At 40.6% G+C, this 21107-nt stretch overlaps 1 protein-coding gene across 2 annotated transcripts in view; it reads right to left on the bottom strand.

The window, feature by feature from the left end:
- The window catches only part of LOC126334850 (CDK5RAP1-like protein), a 107477-nt gene that overhangs the window by 18845 nt on the left and 67525 nt on the right, over positions 1-21107 (bottom strand). For both annotated transcript variants that reach the window (XR_007564779.1, XM_049997518.1), the window contains exons 7-8: positions 18828-18977; positions 14521-14661 (exon numbers count right to left, since the gene is read on the bottom strand). Coding sequence is in view for 1 of the 2 variants with exons in the window: in XM_049997518.1 (XP_049853475.1) it covers positions 14521-14661; positions 18828-18977 (291 nt within the window). In the remaining variant the exon portion in view is untranslated. The remainder of the gene's footprint in view (positions 1-14520; positions 14662-18827; positions 18978-21107) is intronic.

Raw genomic sequence — 21107 nt, 5'->3', positions numbered from 1 at the left:
CATTGACACCTAATCCCAGTTTCTGTACATAATCAGTTGGCACCCTATTACAGCAGATGCAACGTTGCAAAATCTCACTTGGATCTCCTCCCTCGTAGGCCTGTCTTTTTCCTTGGCAACAGTCTTCAATTCACCTCTCAGACTCTTTTCACAATTTTTGTGCACACCATGGTATTCAACATGTTTGTGCAACCTGTGCCAGTCTCAGCCAAAAGGGGAGGCAGGATGACTCGTTTGCACTTTTAAGATGCAAATAAAGAAGCGTATTGGTGACGCCCATGCAATGAAGTACTTATATGCTTTCTTTCTTACTTCCTACACGTTCACTCCCATTGCTGCGAAGGGCCAGCATAGCTCCTGCATGGTTGTCAGCCACACACAGTACTGAGTCTCCTGCTTCCCACTCCAATACCCTTCCAATGCCACACTCCATGCCTGGGACTCTGCTCTGGATTCACACATCTGGGGTCAGTGAGATTGCTGAATTCCGAGTGTCGTCCAGCATGGCTGGCACATCTTGACATTGCAGGTGACAGGTAGGCTGGTGACCTGCTGCTACAATCACCTCCACCTATGACTGGAGAACTGGCCTTCACCACCTCCTTCCACCCCTTCAAGATCATCCATCCCTTCTGCTCTTGGTTGTCCCTCCTCACTTCTGTCCTTGATGACCCTTTCACTGATTCTGCCCCTATGTGATGCTATGCCTTGCTTATCCTCCTCCATTCTCATTTCCAGCCCTCTGCTAGTTCAGCAGGGCCTGGATATGGACAGACATACACAGCAGCCAGACGGCCCACAGGAACAACTGGTGTCTCTTCTGCCAGAGCCATCTCACACTCCAGAGCTCCAGGTAACTGTGATGGATCCCATGCCAGCATCGGCACCACCTGAGGCTGGCATCCCACCAGCAGGCATCCACCCATGGCCATCCCATCACTACACGTCACCTTCGGCCTTATGCTTGAATACGGGCCAAAAGGGAACTCTTTGCAACACAGGGGGCATCCACTGGTGGCACCACAGAAGAAATGTATATTGCCTTGCTGGGTACTGAGAGCTGTTCCATACTACAAGTTAGGGATTCTGGTGTGGCACCAGGTTACACACACCTCAACGAGAGCAGAGGAGAGGACTCTGGTAATATGTAGTTATGACATCAATTGTACTGGCCCTTGCTGTCGGTCATAGGTCAGCAGGATGTGAGGCAGTGGCCCATTACATGTCATTTGATCAGCCAATTCTGGCATATGGCAGCTAAGCTCATTCACCAGGAGATGGCACCTTCAGACAGCCTGGATGGCTGTGCCTCCAGAGCAGCATGCACATCCGCCAGCCAGCACCACCATAAGGAAATGTCTAATATTCTTGTATTTAACTCTGGAGCACAGTATTCACATTCTCATTCCGCACTGTTCCATGAGACAGCTAACTTCACTCCACTCTCAGATCACTGTTTGTCAAACTGGTGCCAACCTGGAAATGTGCATGGACGATGTGCTGAATATTTTTCTGGTTTTGGCATTAAAATAACTTGACAGGTGTTCTACTGTGTGTGTTATTACAAAGACTTTATGTACTGTCAACTCAAGCAGTTATGAGAAAATAATTCAATCTGAATTTTACAACAATGCTGATATTAATTGCCATGGTAATATTCATTGTCTGAAAGGTGCATAAGGAACTTCAGAAAACACATTTCTTTAAAATAATGCTAAGATGAGTAAAGCTCACTTGAGTGGTTGTCATTTTATCCTTCTTGATGTATTATGTTGTAAATAGTCTTCACGGGTTTACCGTCGGATCCGTTGTGCAAATTCCACAATATTTCCTCGGAGCAAATGTTCGACATCTTCAGGTGGTTCAAGAATGCGCAGCTGTGAAAATCACGCATGCACAGTGATTTGTCATATTCAAACTCCCTCTGTCGAAAATCGCAGAGGCTCTCCCTCACGTGTGCTGTACGCTGTGTTTGTCAACAGTGCGGCCAGACATTACTCACCAACGGCCGTACTAGGCCAGTGTTATGACAGGTCTGTTATCGAAGAATCTTGATTTTTGCATCGTGATTTAATAGCAGCGAATGCAGGGTTCCAGGCTGTGCTCAGTTGAAGTGCCGTATCCTTGTTGATGAGATTAGCAATGGGTATGGATATGTATTGCTTCCTTAATGACGCAGTCCCAGAAAGATGATGCTGGGCATAAAACTTCCATCTTTTCATAAATTATACAAAGTCCAGTATTCAGGCAGTGCTCCGCAATTGCCGATTTTTCTGGTTTGTCAAAGGTGTGTATGATGCTGATGTTCATCGCAACATTCTTATACTGTGCGGCATGTCTGGCCTATATATGCTGCCGCACACTGACAAGGAATCTTGTACACACCACACTTCCTCAGTCCAAGGTCATGCTTAACCAAAACCAACAGATTTCTCAGTTTTGCAGATGGTAGAAAAACATACTTATTCTGTATCTCCTGAGGACTCTTCCAATTCTTGATGACATGGCACCAAAATATGGCAAAAAGGCCAAAGTGGTGGATGTCTTTGTATCTTCATTCTGCTCCCTAGATTGAACTCGCCTGGGCCTGAATGCATTAATCTGTCTCTCAGAATAACCGTTTTGTTGGAACACTGTCTTCAAATGTTGTATTTCACTCGACAGGCTCTCAGGATCAGATACCACATGTGCTCTATGAACTAATGTACGTAATGCACTACTGCATTGTGCAGGATAATGGCAGTTTGTGGTCTGCAGATACAGATCTGTATGCTTGCAGTAGACGCTATATCCCAAGGGAGAGGGAGAAAGCTAGTGACGTCTCTGTGATGTTAGTTGTTCCCAAGTTTCCACAAAGATAATGGTAGTAGTTTTATGAATTCAAATAATCAATTGCAACATTGCCATTTCTGAGTTTCATATCATTCCTGACTCTGACATTTTCATCACATTTGGATAAATTATGTAGATGTCAGTTACAAAATAAGCAGCAAATTACAAGGTACTATTTTCTGTACAGAACATGTGAAGAAACACACACACACACACTCTCTCTCTCTCTCTCTCTCTCTCTCTCTCTCTCTCTCTCTCTCTCACACACACACACACACACACACACACACACACACACACACATTATGGAAAGAATAGAGTGCTACTCACCATAGTGATGATACATTAAGTTGCAGACAGGCACAAAAGAGGCTGTTACACATTTAGCTTTCGGCCAAAGAACTTATCAAAAATGAGAAACATACTTGCATTAACATAACCAAGGACACCTCTCACACATTTTTTGACTGTTTGTTATCTCTGGCTGCTCAGGCCAGACTGAAACTGAATGGAAGCAACAATCCATAGTGGAGTGGGGAAGGGGGAGAGATAGCGAGGGAACAGTACTTCTTGGTGAAGCATGCAAGGGCTAGATGTGGCAGACAAGGCTACACGATACAGTATAAGGAGGCTGTGAGGGAGCTAGGGAAATGGAAAAAGGGAGTGGAAATGAAAGAAGCAGAGAAAGGGAAAAGATGGCAGAGAGCAATGCACAGTGAGGGTGGAGATGTGAGCTGGGAGGAGGTGACAGGACAGAGGGGGAAGAATCTGTTGGGTAGAGGGCTATTTCCTATTCTAGTCCTGTCACAGACTTTTCTTACCCCATCAGAGGCTGGGCCACCTGTGAAAGCTGCCATGTTGTGTACCAGTTCTACCTTAATCAGTGCTCAGCTTGTTATATTGGTATGACTACCAACAAGCTATCCACCAGGATGAATGGCTACTGTCAAACTGAGGCCTAGAGGAAACTGGACCACCCTGTTGCACAACATGCTCAACTTCAATGGCTACTTTACAGCCTGGGTCATCTGGATGCTCCCCTCCACCACCAGCTTTTCTGAACAACAAAGATGGAGAGCTATCCATATGACAAGCACTCTCGAAATCATCCTGGTCTCAATCAATGCAGCCACTCAGCTTTTCACTTTCTCTGCTTCTCTCCTTTCTGCTCCCTTTATTCCCTTCCCTCCCTACACCACAACCTCCCGATGCTGCACAGGGTAGCCTTGCCTGCCACCTCTAGTCCCTGCACAATCCACCAAGCAGCACTGTTTCCTCTTCCTCTATCTATACCCTGCTATGCCTTCCTATTCCCCAATCCAATATGAATTGCTTCCATTCAGTTTCAGTCTGGCCTGAGCAGCCAGAGATGGCAGTCAAAAAAATGTGTGAGGGGTGCTTGAGTGTGTAAATGCATGTATGTTTCTCTTTTCTGATGAAGGCTTTGGCCAACAGCTTAATGTGTCACAATCTTTTCATTGTGCCTGTCTGCAACACGTCATACTTATGGTGAGTAGCAATGTATTTTTTTCATAATTGTTGATATTCCAACCTTGATTTTCCACAGGTATGTATATCATGCACACAGACAATCTAACAACAGACAGATCCATTTTCCAATGAAATATTTATCTCCAATTCAATTAAGCACCTCCTGATCAGTTGCACGATCTACAGTCTGTGAGACGAGTGATTGGTACTGACAGTTCAGGCTAGCAGACGGCAATGTTGCCAGATGCTCAGTCTCTGCTTGTACGCATTCTGTAGCAGCAGAAACAAAAGTGTCGATAACATGCAGTCCATATTTATACGCAAGAATTTACTTACAGTTGCTACTTGTAATATATTATCTTGAAAAATTGAAAAGAATTATTTAGTATCTAATACGCTGAAATATCAAAGTTATTTGACAAACATCACAATACAAATGAAAATTATTTTCTCAAATCGTTGAACATATACAGTTTTTTTTGAAAGACCTGAGTCGAAACAAGGCCCCCGGAGTAGACAACATTCCATTAGAACTACTGACGGCCTTGGGACAACCAGTCCTGGCAAAACTCTACCAGCTGGTGAGCAAGATGTATAAGACAGGCGAAATACCCTCAGACTTCAAGAAGAATATAATAATTCCAATCCCAAAGAAAGCAGGTGCTGACAGATGTGAAAATTACCGAACTATCAGTTTAATAAGCCACGGCTGCAAAATACTAACGTGAATTCTTTACAGACGAATGGAAAAACTGGTAGATGCAGACCTCGGGGAGGATCAGTTTGGATTCCGTCGAAATGTTGGAACACGTGAGGCAATACTGACCTTACGACTTATCTTAGAAGAAAGATTAAAAAAAGGCAAACCTACGTTTCTAGCATTTGTAGACTTAGAGAAAGCTTTTGACAATGTTGACTGGAGTACTCTTTTTCAAATTCTAAAGGTGGCAGGGGTAAAATACAGGGAGCGAAAGGCTATTTATAATTTGTACAGAAACCAGATGGCAGTCATAAGAGTCGAGGGGCATGAAAGGGAAGCAGTGGTTGGGAAAGGAGTGAGACAGGGTTGTAGCCTCTCCCCGATGTTATTCAATCTGTATATTGAGCAAGCAGTAAAGGAAACAAAAGAAAAATTTGGAGTAGGTATTAAAATTCATGGAGACGAAGTAAAAACGTTGAGGTTCGCCGATGACATTGTAATTCTGTCAGAGACGGCAAAGGACTTGGAAGAGCAGTTGAACGGAATGGACAGTGTCTTGAAAGGAGGATATAAGATGAACATCAACAAAAGCAAAACGAGGATAATGGAATGTAGTCAAATTAAATCAGGTGATGCTGAGGGAATTAGATTAGGAAATGAGACACTTCAAGTAGTAAAGGAGTTTTACTATTTAGGAAGTAAAATAACTGATGATGGTCGAAGTAGAGAGGATATAAAATGTAGACTGGCAATAGCAAGGAAAGCGTTTCTGAAGAAGAGAAATTTGTTAACATCGAATATAGATTTATGTATCAGGAAGTCGTTTCTGAAAGTATTTGTTTGGAGTGTAGCCATGTATGGAAGTGAAACATGGACGATAACTAGTTTGGACAAGAAGAGAATAGAAGCTTTCGAAATGTGGTGCTACAGAAGAATACTGAAGATAAGGTGGATAGATCACGTAACTAATGAGAAGGTATTGAATAGGATTGGGGAGAAGAGAAGTTTGTGGCACAACTTGACTAGAAGAAGGGATCGGTTGGTAGGACATGTTTTGAGGCATCAAGGGATCACAAATTTAGCATTGGAGGGCAGCGTGGAGGGTAAAAATCGTAGAGGGAGACCGAGAGATGAGTACACTAAGCAGATTCAGAAGGATGTAGGTTGCAGTAGGTACTGGAAGATGAAGCAGCTTGCACAGGATAGAGTAGCATGGAGAGCTGCATCAAACCAGTCTCAGGACTGAAGACAACAACAACAACATTGCTGAATATTAGCAATATTAATTAGCTCTACAACGATCAACTGAATAATTTATCAGTATATTTACAGTTATAATTTGAAAATAGTACTCACAATATGATGCTCACTTGTAACATTCATGAATGTGTTGTAGTTATGCTAATGGGAAATCACCACTGTCGTTAATATCAGAATCTGATTTAAAATAGTCTTCTGCAGCACTGCTTCAACTTCCAGTTGTATAATTAAATTTTCTACTCATTCTTCCACAATGCCTTCAATTTTGGCTGCCCCTCTGATGACACTTGCAATACTGTTCATAATGGCACTGAAGTGACAATGGTATGGAGGAAGCACAACAATTTCATGCCCATGGCTTTTGGAAATCTCATCAATTATCCATGTCAGAGATTGTTGTCTCTTTTTTGCCACAATTTCAAGTAATTCTGCCTTCTTCATATCTTCTCTCAAACCCACTTTTCTTTGTTTCAGCCACTGAATAATATCTCTTTTTTTATTGCAGAAGTTGGCATCCTATTGTGAACAATGGAATGACAAGGGGCATTGTCCGTGATGATCACTGATGGACTTGTCAGATTCATCATAAGCAATGTTTCGAACCACTTTCAAAAAACCACAATTTTCATCTCTTTGTGGTAATCACCTGTCTTTTTTGACCAAAATATTAACAAGCAGTTCAGCACAAAACCAGCTGATATACCTGCATTCACCCTTTTCTTCCGACAGACACTACCATGGTCCCCTCGAGGTTTCCATCACTCAGCCCATGCTTAATGAATGGTTAGCATAACCCATGTTTTATCTAGCCACACGACATTTCCGAATCCCACACCCATGAATCTGTATAGAAATTTGCATTGTCATGCAACTACATCCACCTTTTCCATAAATTTTTTACGTGCATTAAACACTGAATATCTGAAGTCTATGTCTTTCAGCATAGTACATAATGATAATTTGCTTCCTTCAAAAAGACTGTCTTTCTGAAATGACTCAAGTAATTTAGATAGAGTGGCATGTTCCCCTCTCTTACACGGTGACGAAGAGCATATTTCTGAAAATTGTCCAAAGCTGTCACTTGCTTCTTCCTTGGTCACTTCTTTTCTGATGTATGCAGCCTCGTTGTGCCACTATCACCACAGTCTATACTGTACCGTTTTTTCCCTATTATCTTAAGTGCTGGTGCAGTTTCCTTAACAACCTGAGAAACAGGAAATAAGGGCTTACCTTTTTCCTTTTGTGAATTTATGTGCTCGGCTGTGTAGCACACTTTTCTTCACTTCACATGTTGTGCTGGCACTACTTACTGCACTGGACATTGTTTAAAAGGAAGCAGAAGTAAATAAACACTAACAACAACAAAAATGAAATAAACTACAAATTTAACTACACTCCTGGAAATTGAAATAAGAACACCGTGAATTCATTGTCCCAGGAAGGGGAAACTTTATTGACACATTTCTGGGGTCAGATACATCACATGATCACACTGACAGAACCACAGGCACATAGACACAGGCAACAGAGCATGCACAATGTCGGCACTAGTACAGTGTATATCCACCTTTCGCAGCAATGCAGGCTGCTATTCTCCCATGGAGACGATCGTAGAGATGCTGGATGTAGTCCTGTGGAACGGCTTGCCATGCCATTTCCACTTGGCGCCTCAGTTGGACCAGCGTTCGTGCTGGACGTGCAGACCGCATGAGACGACGCTTCATCCAGTCCCAAACATGCTCAATGGGGGGACAGATCCGGAGATCTTGCTGGCCAGGGTAGTTGTCTTACACCTTCTAGAGCATGTTGGGTGGCACGGGATACATACGGACGTGCATTGTCCTGTTGGAACAGCAAGTTCCCTTACCGGTCTAGGAATGGTAGAACGATGGGTTCGATGACGGTTTGGATGTACCGTGCACTATTCAGTGTCCCCTCGACGATCACCAGAGGTGTACGGCCAGTGTAGGAGATCGCTCCCCACACCATGATGCCGGGTGTTGGCCCTGTGTGCATCGGTCGTGGCAGTGCGGTCCCCTACGGCACTGCGTAGGATCCTACGGTCTTGGCGTGCATCCGTGCATCGCTGCGGTCCGGTCCCAGGTCGACGGGCACGTGCACCTTCCGCCGACCACTGGCGACAACATCGATGTACTGTGGAGACCTCACGCCCCACGTGTTGAGCAATTCGGCGGTACGTCCACCAGGCCTCCCGCATGCCCACTATACGCCCTCGCTCAAAGTCCGTCAACTGCACATACGGTTCACGTCCACGCTGTCGCGGCATGCTACCAGTGTTAAAGACTGCGATGGAGCTCCGTATACCACGGCAAACTGGCTGACACTGACAGCGGCGGTGCACAAATGCTGCGCAGCTAGCGCCATTCGACGGCCAACACCGCGGTTCCTGGTATGTCCGCTGTGCCGTGCGTGTGATCATTGCTTGTACAGCCCTCTCGCAGTGTCCGGAGCAAGTATGGTGGGTCTGACACACCGGTGTCAATGTGTTCTTTTTTCCATTTCCAGGAGTGTATTAACACAAACAAAGAAACAGCAGCACCAGTTGCATGTGAGACACTCACTGGTATGTTTCTGAAATGCACATGTCAGGTAGCAGAGCAGCAATGTGGCTGCTGCTAAATGCTTGAGTGCAGTTCGTCATTGGCTGGCTACCTGCAGTCGCTAGACAATTTAATGACCCTGCTGAGCTGTCATTATCAAACACTCACTTCCCAGACGATACACACGTAATCTTCAGTAGTCTATTTTGCTCCTCAAGTAATAAAAGTCATCTAATGCTTTTAGTGTCTCATTTCATGATCTGATGTCCTTGGCATTACCCAATTTAATTCAACCACATTCCTATGCCCTGGTTTTATTTTTCTTGTTGCTCATCTTATAAAATTTTTCAAGACTATCAATTTGGTTCATCTACACATCCAACTCCTTGATCTCTGAGGCAGAATTACAATGTTACTGGCAAGCCTCCAGGTTTTTATTTCTTTGCCCTGAAAATTAATACCTTCTCCAATTTCTTCTTTGGATCCTTTAATGCTTGCATATTTGTCAGGCTGAATAACACTGTGGATAGGCTGCAATCTTACCTCACTCCTTTCTCAATTATGACTTCTGTTTCATGTACTTCGACTCTTTGTAACTGTAGTCTAGTTCCTGTACAAGGATATAACCTTTCACTCCATGTATTTTATCCCTGCTACCTTAATAATTTCAAATACACATATGAATTAAAGAAATTCATCATAAATAATACATCACAATTTTAGAAGAACAGTGATCGCCATACAACTCCAAATGAAATAATGAGCTTTACTGCGCAGTACTAAAACTGTCAGTGGCTCAAAGAGGAGTTCAACATACATCAACACAAATTTTTGAGCATTTACCCACTAGAAATAACGGACAGGTAGAAAAACCAGTTTTTAATCTAATCATAAACCATGGACCTTGCCGTTGGTGGGGACGCTTGCATGCCCCAGCAATACAGATGGCCGTACCGTAAGTGGAACCACAATGGAGGGGTATCTGTTGAGAGGCCAGACAAATGTGTGGTTCCTGAAGAGGGCAGCAGCCTTTTCAGTAGTTGCAGGGGCAACAGTCTCGATGATTAACTGATCTGGCCTTGTAACACTACCCAAAACGGCCTTGCTGTGATGGTACTGCAAACAGCTGAAAGCAAGAGGAAACTACAGCCATAATTTTTCCCAAGGGCATGCAGCTTTACTGTATGGTTAAATGATGATTGCGTCCTCTTGGGTAAAATATTCCGGAGGTAAAATAGTCCCCCATTCGGATCTCCAGGCGGGGACTACTCATGAGGACGTTGTTATCAGGAGAAAGAAAACTGGCGTTCTATGGATCAGAGCATGGAATGTCATACCCCTTAATCAGGCAGGTAGGTTAAAAAATTTAAAAAGGGTAATGAATAGTTTAAAGTTAGATATAGTGGGAATTAGTGAAGTTCGGTGGCAGGAGGAACAAGACTTTTGGTCAGGTGAATACAGGGTTATAAATACAAAATCAAGTAGGGGTAATGCAGAAGTAGGTTTAATAATGAATAAAAAAAAATAGGAGTGTGGGTAAACTACTACAAACAGCATAGTGAACGCATTATTGTGGCCAAGATAGACACAAAGCCCATTCCTACTACAGTAGTACAAGTTTATGTGCCAACTAGCTCTTCATATGATGAAGAAATTCATGAAGTGTATGATGAAATAAAAGAAATTATTCAGGTAGTGAAGGGATACGAAAATTTAATAGTCATGGGTGACTGGAATTCGAGAGTAGGAAAAGGGAGAGAAGGAAACATTGTAGGTGAATATGGATTGTGGGTAAGAAATGAAAGAGGAAGCCGTCTGGTAGAATTTTGCACAGAGCATAACTTAATCATAGCTAACACTTGGTTCAAGAATCATAAAAGAAGGTTGTATACATGGAAGAAATCTGGAGATACTAGAAGGTATCAGATATAATGGTAAGACAGAGATTTAGGAACCAGGTTTTAAATTTTAAGACATTTCCAGGGACAGATGTGGACTCTGTCCACAGTCTATTGGTTATGAACTGTAGACTAAAACTCAAGAAATTGCAAAAAGGTGGGAATTTAAGGACATGGGATCTGGATAAGCTGAAAGAACCAGAGGTTGTACAGAGTTTCAAGGAGAGCATAAGGGAACAATTGACAGGAATGGGGGAAAGAAGCACAGCAGAAGAAGAATGGGTAGCTATGAGGGATGAAGTAGTGAAGGCAGCAGTGGATAAAGTAGGTAAAAAGACGAGGGCTGCTAGAAATCCTTGGGTAACAGAAGAAATATTGAAGTTAATTGATGAAAGGAGAAAACATAAAAATGCAGTAAATGAAGCAGGCAAAAAGGAATACAAACATCTCAAAAAAGAGATCGACAGGAAGTGCAAAATGGCTACGCAGGGATGGCTAGAGGACAAAAGTAAGGATGTAGAGGCTTATCTCACTAGGGATAGGATAGATAAAGCCTAAAGGAAAATTAAAGAGACCTTTGGAGAAAAGAGAACCACTTGTATGAATATCAAGATCTCAGATGGAAACCCAGTTCTAAGCAAAGAAGGGAAAGCAGAAAGGTGGAAAGAGTATATAGATGGACTATACAAGGGCGATGTACTTCAGGACAATATTATGGAAATGGAAGAGGATGTAGATGAAGATGAAATGGGAGATACGATACTGCGTGAAGAGTTTGACACAGCACTGAAAGACCTGAGTCGAAACAAGGCTCCTGGAGTAGACAACATTCCACTAGAACTACTGGCGGCCTTGGGAGAGCCAGTCCTGACAAAACTCTACCATCTGGCAAGCAAGATGTATGAGACAGGTGAAATACCCTCAGACTCCAAGAAGAATATAATAATTCCAATCCCAAAGAAAGTAGGTGTTGATAGATGTGACATTATGGAACTATCAGTTTAATAAGTAACAGCTGCAAAATACTAACGCGAATTCTTTACAGACGAATGGAAAAACTGGTGGAAGCCAACCTCGGGGAAGATCAGTTTGGATTCCGTAGAAATGTTGGAACACGTGAGGCAATACCGACCTTAAGACTTATCTTAGAAGAAATATTAAGGAAAGCAAACCTACATTTCTAGCATTTGTAGACTTAGAGAAAGCTTTTGACAATGTTGCCTGGAATACTCTCTTTCAAATTCTGAAGGTGGCAGGGGTAAAATACAGGGAGCGAAAGACTATTTACAATTTGTACAGAAACCAGATGGCAGTTATAAGTTGAGAGACATGACAGGGAAGTAGTGGTTGGGAAGGGAGTGAGACAGGGTTGTAGCCTCTCCCTGATGTTATTCCATCTGTATACTGAGCAAGCAGTAAAGGAAACAAAAGAAAAATTTGAAGTAGGTATTAAAATCCACGGAGAAGAAATAAAAACTTTGAGGTTCGCCAATGAAAAACTTTGAGGTTCGCCAATGACATTGTAATTCTGTCAGAAACAGCAAAGGACTTGGAAGAGCAGCTGAACGGAATGGACAGTGTTTTGAAAGGAGGGTATAAGATGAACATCAACAAAAGCAAAACGAGGATAATGGAATGTAGAAGAATTAAGTTGGGTGACGCTGAGGGAATGAGACTAAAAATGAAACACTTAAAGTAGTAAAGGAGTTTTGCTATTTGGGGAGCAAAATAACTGATGATGGTCGAAGTAGAGAGGATATAAAATGTAGACTGGCAATGGCAAGGAAAGAGTTTCTGAAGAAGAGAAATTTGTTAACATCGAGTATAGAGTGTAGCCAGGTATGGAAGTTAAACATGGATGATAAATAGTTTGGACAAGAAGAGAATAGAAGCTTTCGAAATGTGGTGTTACAGAAGAATGCAGAAGATTAGATGGGTACATCACATAACTAATGAGGAGGTATTGAATAGTACTGGGGAGAAGAGGAGTTTGTGGCACAACTTGACAAGAAGGAGGGACCGATTGGTAGTACATGTTCCGAGGCATCAAGGGATCACAAATTTAGCTTTGGAGGGCAGCGTGAAGGGTAAAAATCGTAGAGGGAGACCAAGAGATGAATACTCTAAGCAGATTCAGAAGGATGTAGGCTGCAGTAAGTACTGGGAGATGTAGAAGCTTGCACAGGATAGAGTAGCATGGAGAGCTGCATCAAACCAGTCTCAGGACTCAAGACCACAACAAGGACAAGAACAAGAACAACAACAACAACAACAACAACTATCAATTCTAAAGTCATTTCTTGAATTTCCATGGACAAATTTCTATTTAAAAACTAGCAGCCTCTAAAAACAGGCAGTTGCATGAGTGTGATTAAAAAATAATATGTTCATTAATGTTAACACTAATCATGTATTCACTACTTGTAAACTGACTCGTTCCACTTCATTTCAAAAAAACTGTCCAAATGATCTGTGGATTAGTAGCTAACTAAAAGTGTGCTTCTGTCAACACTATCAAAAAATGTCTCTATGTCTAGAAATGCTATAGGGATGGGTTTGCCTTTCTTTAACCTATCTCCTACAAGAAGTTGCAAGGTTAGTATTATCTTGCATGTTACTACATTTTTCTGAAACCCACACAGACTTCCCACGAGGATGGCTTCTACCGATTTTTCCATTCTTCTGTAAATCCTGCATTTTTTATATTTCCTGCTTTTGTTGATTGAATTCAGTATCTCCTGTGTTTTTCAAGGAGTTCGACTAGTCCTTGTCTTTTTGCCCAAGTGATCATCATCTACTTTCATTATTTCATCCTTCAAAGCTACTCATTCATCTTCTACCGTATTTCCTTCCCCAGTTTCAATGCAACATTGCCTACCTCTCTCTGAAACTCATAACAGCCTCTGGTTCTTTCAAATTATTCAAGACACACCTCCTTAGTTTCATACCTTTTTGCAGTTTCTTAAATTTTAATCTACAGCTCATACCTAATAAATTGGGGTTGGAGCCCACATCTGTCCCTGGAAATGTAATTTAAAAATCTCTGCCTTACCATTATATAATCAATCTGAAACCTTACCATGTCTCTAGTTCTTCCACATATAAAACCTTGTCACATGACTCTTAAACCATCTTTTTAGCAATCATTAAATCATGCTTCATGCCAAATTCTACCTGACAGGTTGCTCTTTCATTTCTTTCCTGTAGTCCATATTCTCTTACTATTTTTTCTTACTCTTGCTACTATCAAAGTTCAGTCTCCTAGCAGAACTGAATTTTCCTCTCCCTATCTGAATTATTTCTTTTATTTAATCATACATTTTCTCAATCTAGTCATCAACTACAGAGATAGCTGTTGCCATATGAACTTGTGGTGAGTGTTGGTTTTGTGTCTATTTTTGCTATGATAATGTGTTCACTATACCATTCATAGTAGGTAACTCATATTTCTCTTTTCTTAATAATTATTAGACCATCTCTGCATTACTGCTACCTGATTACATAATTATAACCCTGTACTGACCTGACCATAAGACCTGTCCTGCCTGCCGCTGCAGTTCACTAATTCCCAGTATATCTAACTTCAACCTAGTTTTCTAAGACAAACCCCCCCCCCCCCCCCCCCCCCAGCACAATTAAGGGATCTAACACTCGACACACTGATTTGTAGAATGTTAATGAGAATTACAAAATATCAGTAACTGGCTGTGGTTTTCTGAATTTCTTAACAACTAAATTCTAAGATTTTCTTTGCAGTTTCCATGAAGTATTGACTCACCAAAACTGCAACGTAGTCACCAGGCACAACTTGTTTCCTTTGTGATGACATCTTGCTTTGAGGGATTTCTGTAGCAGGAAAGATAACTTTGACATTTCCATCATTCCTTCCAGCTAAATTCTTCAGTGACCTCTTACTTGGCTGTAACCAGAATAGGCTGGTTATTAAAATTGACTTCATAAAAAGAAATTTAAAAACCTTGTATGGATATCACAAAGTTGATCAAATTCAGTCTAAGTTAAAATGACAGAAAAGGAAAATCTGAATGATAAGGGTGGATACGTTACATTTACAACATGTATAGGAAATAAACACAACAACAAAATACACAGAACAGAGTGTTAATGGAAACTCCACACCAATAATTGGAGTGCTGAATGAAAGACACAGTGCATACACTAAAGTAAGTAAGTATCATGAAGTAAGAAAGAGGACATTATGGAGTAAATATGTGAAAATAAGTCTGAGCATGCAGATAGTACTTGATACTTCATGGAAGATAAAACAGAAAAAATAGTATAAGTATGTTGTATCCTGCTACTAGTGTATGAGGGTGTGTGTGTTCTAAGTATGTGTCTCCACACATGTGTACTTAAATCAACTGCCAACTGTATCAGCATGGGCTGACCGCCTGTAGAAAGCATGCACATGGCACAATCTCTGCTAGTCTTGTTACATGTGAAGTCACGAGAGGCTTATGTCCATTTTTGTTCACAGGTTTATGAGTAAAGCCATATTTGTGTTAAAAGAGAAGAGGAAAGTAAAGAAAAAAACGACATACAGAAGGTGCAACATAAGTGATAAACACACCAGCAGATGTGAGCTGTACAAACTAAAAGAAAATGGTGAGACACACACAGTGCTGCTCCGTAAGTATATAGGTACAAGTCGCCAGAAGGCAGCACAGCGAAGACCGTGCTGTGTGCACGCTTTATACAGGTGGCACCTAGTGGCCAGCCCACACTAATGCAGTTGGCTGCTGATTGAAGTACACACAAGTGGCGACACTACATTTGGCGCACTCACACTGACATGCACTAGTAGCAGGATACAGTAGAGTACAGTGAAATCTTGCTTAACGATCACCTCCCATAACGCACAACTCGCATAACAAGCGAAACAAATGAGTGACAAGAATATGAACACCTTTCATTGTGCTGGCAAGAGGATGACCATAAGAGAAAGAAAATGACCTTAGAAATGAAATGAAAATCATTGAAAAATGTGAATTTGATGTGAGTGCTGCTGATTTAACATACACTTACAATCGGTCTACATTAACTATTTGCACTATCCTCAAGAACAAGGGAACAAGGACACAACTAAGTAGATAGGTGGTTCAAAGGTAGTGAGAAGAATACCTAAACAGTGGTTTCATATTCTAGTTTTTGTCAAAAGGATGCTCCTTACATAGATAAATGAAAATCAATTCCAACACACCACTATTAATGAAAACATCATTTGTGAGCAGGCGAGAATGATTTTTGCCGACCTCATTAACACGATGGCAGGGTCATCAGCAGTAGAATACATGTTTAAAGGAAGCTGTCGGTGGTTCAAGAAGTTTAAGAGAAAAACCAGCATCCACCGCATTGTGAGGCACAACGTTGCAGCCAGCTCTGACACAAAGGCTTCAGAGAACTTCATCAGCAACTTCAAGATGCTCGTAGATTCTGAGAGTTATCTGTTGCAAACAGGACTTTTCATTTTGATGAGATGGATTTATTCTGGAAAAAGTTCCAAAACTTACCTTGTAACAGCAGAGGAGAATGCATTGCCTAGTCAGACGCCAATGAAAATCTCACACTGCTATTCTGTGCCAATGCAAGTGGAGATTTGAAAATTAAACTGCTGCTTGTTTACCATTCAGAAACTCCATAAGCCTTCAAGAAGTGCAAAGTCCAGAAGAGCAGGTTAAATGTGATGTGGTGGTCCAACAACAAGGCTTGGGTGATGCATGATCTTTATTGTGATTGGATCAATGAAGTGTTTGGTTCTTCAGTGAAAAAATATTTGCACGAGATGAATCTACCACTCCATGTCTTGCTTGTTATGGGCAATGCTCCTGCCTATTCTCCACGCCTACAAGACCACATTCTTCAAGAATTTCAATTCATCAAGATCGAATTTTTGCTTCCCAATACCAGTCCATTACTGTAGCCTATGGACCAGAGCATTATCTCCAACTTTAAGAAGCTCTACACTAAAGCACTCTTCGAGCACTGCTTTGAGTTGACTGAAGCTAACAGTCTCACTCTAAGATTGAGTCACTACCTGTGGAGCCTGCAGTCAACAAGATTGTGTCTGTGGTCAAGAGCATGGGACTAGACATGGATAACAATGGTATCAATGAGAGTGTGGGAGATCACAGCCAAGACATGACCACCAAAGAGCTTATGCAGTTTCACTGCATTTCACATAACGAAGCTGTGGAGAGGGCGTCTTCTTCTTCTTCTTCTTCTTCTTCTTCAGATGAGGAGGAGGAGGAGGAGGAGGAGGAGGAGAAGGAGGAGAAGGCAGCGGTAACAGCAAAGCAGCAATCTTCTGGCACAGTAAGAGAAATGCTGAAAGTATGGTAATTGGTTGCATCATACATTGAAAATCATCACCCCAATAAAGCAGCGACTACACATATTACAAATGTATTTGTCGATAATGCTAGGTCACTTTTTCATCAAGTGTTGAAGTGTTTACAGAAACAAATGACTATGGATATCTTTCTAGTAAAAAAAAGTATTAGTTACATATCTTGAATAATAAAGTACATAATACTGTATGCATAATCTGCTTTGAATAAATAGCATTAATAAGATAAAAGTTTTAGTACTTTTTCTGCACGGAACGCATTATCATATTTTACATTAATTTATATAGGATAAATTGTTTCGCTTAATAATCGTTTTGCACTATGGGTAAGATTCTGGAATGAATTATGCTCGCTATGTGAGGTTCCACTGCAACTGAGAGAAAAATTTTAAAGTTTCGAATCAATAACAGTCAAACTCAGTACTGTACGTAATTAGTCTTTCTTTCATGTCTTAGTGTCGCAAATGAAAAATGCACAACCCACTACCTTGAGAACATTGCTGTAAATTAATTCCACTCAGTTTCAACATAATCTTAAGAATATTTCATTTTAAATATGAAGAACAAGTACATGAAACTGGGAAATAACCTTCGTTTGTACTGAGATTAATGCCTTGTTACTTATTTGTTAATGTTAAGTTGGTGTGGAAGAGAAGCTTATTTCTCTGAATTAAGGAATGGTTTAAATGAACAATTCTGTAATTTCAGCGGCACACACACTTTCAAAACTGTTTGAGATTTAACAGTCAGTCTGAATAGGTTTGTCTCTTATCTCAAAGAGTGCCAAAACTCACATCTGTCCCAAACGATACTGGTACTTTACTATCTGTTCTGAAACTGATTACAGTCACTGAATTATAAAAGTATATGAAAATAATTGTAATGATGCGACTGTAATTTCATAATATTACTAACTACACACTTTGAGACTAAGAGTACCCACCAACTAGTATCCAGTGTGAACTGCTGAAGCAGTCAATTGGCATGCAAATTTGGTCAACAGATCAAAGGTTAGATAAATTTGAATCTCTAAACAAATGCACAGCTGCTGTATAAACAGCAAAATTGTGCTTGTAAATCACAACATCCCAATTGACAAAGGTTGCAGCAAAAGTCAGTCATAGCACCACTGAAGAAATATATGTTTATCACTTATAAGCATTTAGAAAAAATTAAATTGAGACAACTGGGCAGGATTTGAAGATTTTCATTCAATGGATATGAAACAGTTTTTCTTGGATCATAACTGCATTTCATTTTATGGAAAGTAACAACATATTTGAACAATGGCACGAGGAAAATGAGGTCAAGAATACAAACAGACAGGAATCACTTCTGATCACACTTAAACTTTTTTAGTCATGTAGTGATCAAGTAAAATATGTTTCGAATTTCCCAATGTTTCCTGCTTTTGCTTTGTGTGAAAAGAGCAAATAGTATCCAAATCTGGTAAACCATAGATGTACAAATGAAAATGCTATAAATAACAGCAGACACAGTGAAAGATAAGACATACCTTAAACATATATGAACATTAAAAAAAAAAAATTGTACTTTAGGTACCAATCTCCTTTGAACTTTCCCTCTTTCCTGTACAGTCAAATTAACTTTAATTCTGTTCTGATTTCACAGTGTAGTTATAATCTGATATTAAGCACCAACTGAAAAGCAGATTAGTAAGATAATTAACATTTACTGTTGAGAAAATATTAAATACTTACACCTTCCACTAAAACAAGCTCAACTTGTCCAATTTTCTCTTGGTTTAATTTGTAAACTTCATCACGAAATGCAGAAACCATTTCAATCAGTCGTCTTTGTTTTACTTCTGGTGGAACATCATCATCAAACCTTCGATGAGCAGCCGTTTTCTACACACAAAAGGTAAGAGGCACATTAATACAAGAAATGAAGAAGCTGCTGATTATGCCACTTAAAATTATCTACAAACAATAACACATTGCCAACAATCCTAAGTAATGAATTACACATACATCCAGTTTACAGTTACATTCATTGGTTCCTTACAAGTACTGAACAACAACCTATCTCACAGCAAAAGGGAAAATGAAACACATTAAGTCAACTAACTGATTTACATCCCTACATAAAACTATATTTGACGCTTAAATTTATACTACATAAATCATTCTGAGGTTTGTGCTTATTATTTCATTGTGTTTACTGTGTGATTCATAGATTATATGTGCTAAAATTGATTACTTGTATCCCTCTGTGAAGCTGTTAATAGTTTATTTTAAGCTTCTTAGTTTTAATGGGTGCAACATGGGAGCAATATATGAGAGACTGAAAAATATTCACAGATTCCATGGTGAAAATTTATCCCTTGAATTTTCTCAGCATATTTTTATAATATTTGTGCAGATCATTTAATGGTCTACGTGTTAAGATTTGTCCACATTTCGCTTACTCCTTCGAACAGTGCCATAGCCCTTTGGCCACACCGAGTGAGGCGCTGCAGTGCTTACCACACTAGACAGGAGGATGTCACTTCAAACCTGCATCCAGCCATCCATATTTAGGTTTTCTGTTATTTCCCTAAATTGCTTCAGGCACAAGATGGGATGGGTCGTTTGAAAGGGCACAGCCAATTTCATTCCCCATCCTTGACACATTCTGAGCTTGTGCGCCATCTCTAATGACCTTGTTGTCGACGTAACATTAAATCCTATCTTTCTTCCTTCGACCACTGCAGCTCTTATTTGAAGTCTTTCAAAGTCCTGTATCTGTTGGATTTAATACTGGTCACATACACATTTAAGCAGTATTCCAGTAGCTACATCAAAATCTACACATACTCTGCAAGCCATCATACGGTGCACGGCAGTAGGTGCTTTGTACCACTACCACAAGCATTTTTCCTTTCCTGTCTCATTCACAAATAGAGTGAGGGAAAAACAACTGCCTATATGTCTCTGTCTGAGCCCTAATTTATCTTATCTGCATATTAATTATGGGAAACATACGTTGGTGCATTTACCTTCATTCTGCAGTCAGCTACAAATATCAGCTCTCTAATTTTTCTCAATACTGTTATGGGAAAAGAATGTCATTTTCCATCCAGAGATTCTGTAGCACTCACATATTGACTGAATTCCATAAGTGATCTCCTTCATAGATGAGCTACATTTTCCTAAAATTCTCACATGAACACAAAGTCGACCATTCACCTTTCCTACTACTGTCCTTACATGCTAATTCCATTTCATATTGCTCTGCAATGTTATGCCTAAATATTTAATTAATGTGGCTCGGCCAAGCAACACACTACTAATGCTGCATTTAATTCTGGGATTGTTTTCCCTACTCATCTGCATTAATTTACATTTTACTACATTTAGAGCAAGCTGTCATTCATGAAACAAACTAGAAACTTTGTTGACGTCATCTCATATCCCCCAACAATCAGTCAAAGATGACACCTTCCTGTACACCACAGCATCATTAGCAAGCAGCCTCAGACTGCTACTTACCCTGCCTGTCGGACATTTCTGTATATAGAGAATAAGAGCAGCCCAATCACACTACCCTGTGCCACTCCTAATGATACACTTGTCTCTGATGAACACTCTTCACCAAAGACAATGTACTGGATTCTATTACTTACGAAGTCTTTGAGTCACACACATTTCCGGGAACCTAGCCCATATGATCAGACCTTCATTAACAGTCTGCAGTGGGGCATCATATGAAATGCTTTCAGGAAATATAGGAATATGGAATTTGCCTGTTGACCTTCATCTAGGGTTTGCAGGATATAAAGTGTGAAGGGGGAAGCCGAGTTTCACACAAGGAATGCTTTTTAAATTGTGCTGATTTGTGGGCAGAAGCCCTTCCATCTCAAGGAAATTTATTATATTCAAACTGAGAAAATGTTCAAGAATTCTGCAGCAAAAATATGTTACTTCTGGCAGGTCCATTCCTTTGCCCTTCTTATATACAGGAGTCATCTGTGATTTTTTCCAGTCACTTGGGATTCT

Source organism: Schistocerca gregaria, chromosome 2 (genome assembly GCF_023897955.1).
Source record: "Schistocerca gregaria isolate iqSchGreg1 chromosome 2, iqSchGreg1.2, whole genome shotgun sequence".
NCBI classification, from domain to species: Eukaryota; Metazoa; Arthropoda; class Insecta; order Orthoptera; family Acrididae; genus Schistocerca; species Schistocerca gregaria.
The sequence above is the reverse complement of the archived record's forward strand: the minus strand, read 5'-3'. Positions and strand labels throughout refer to the sequence as shown.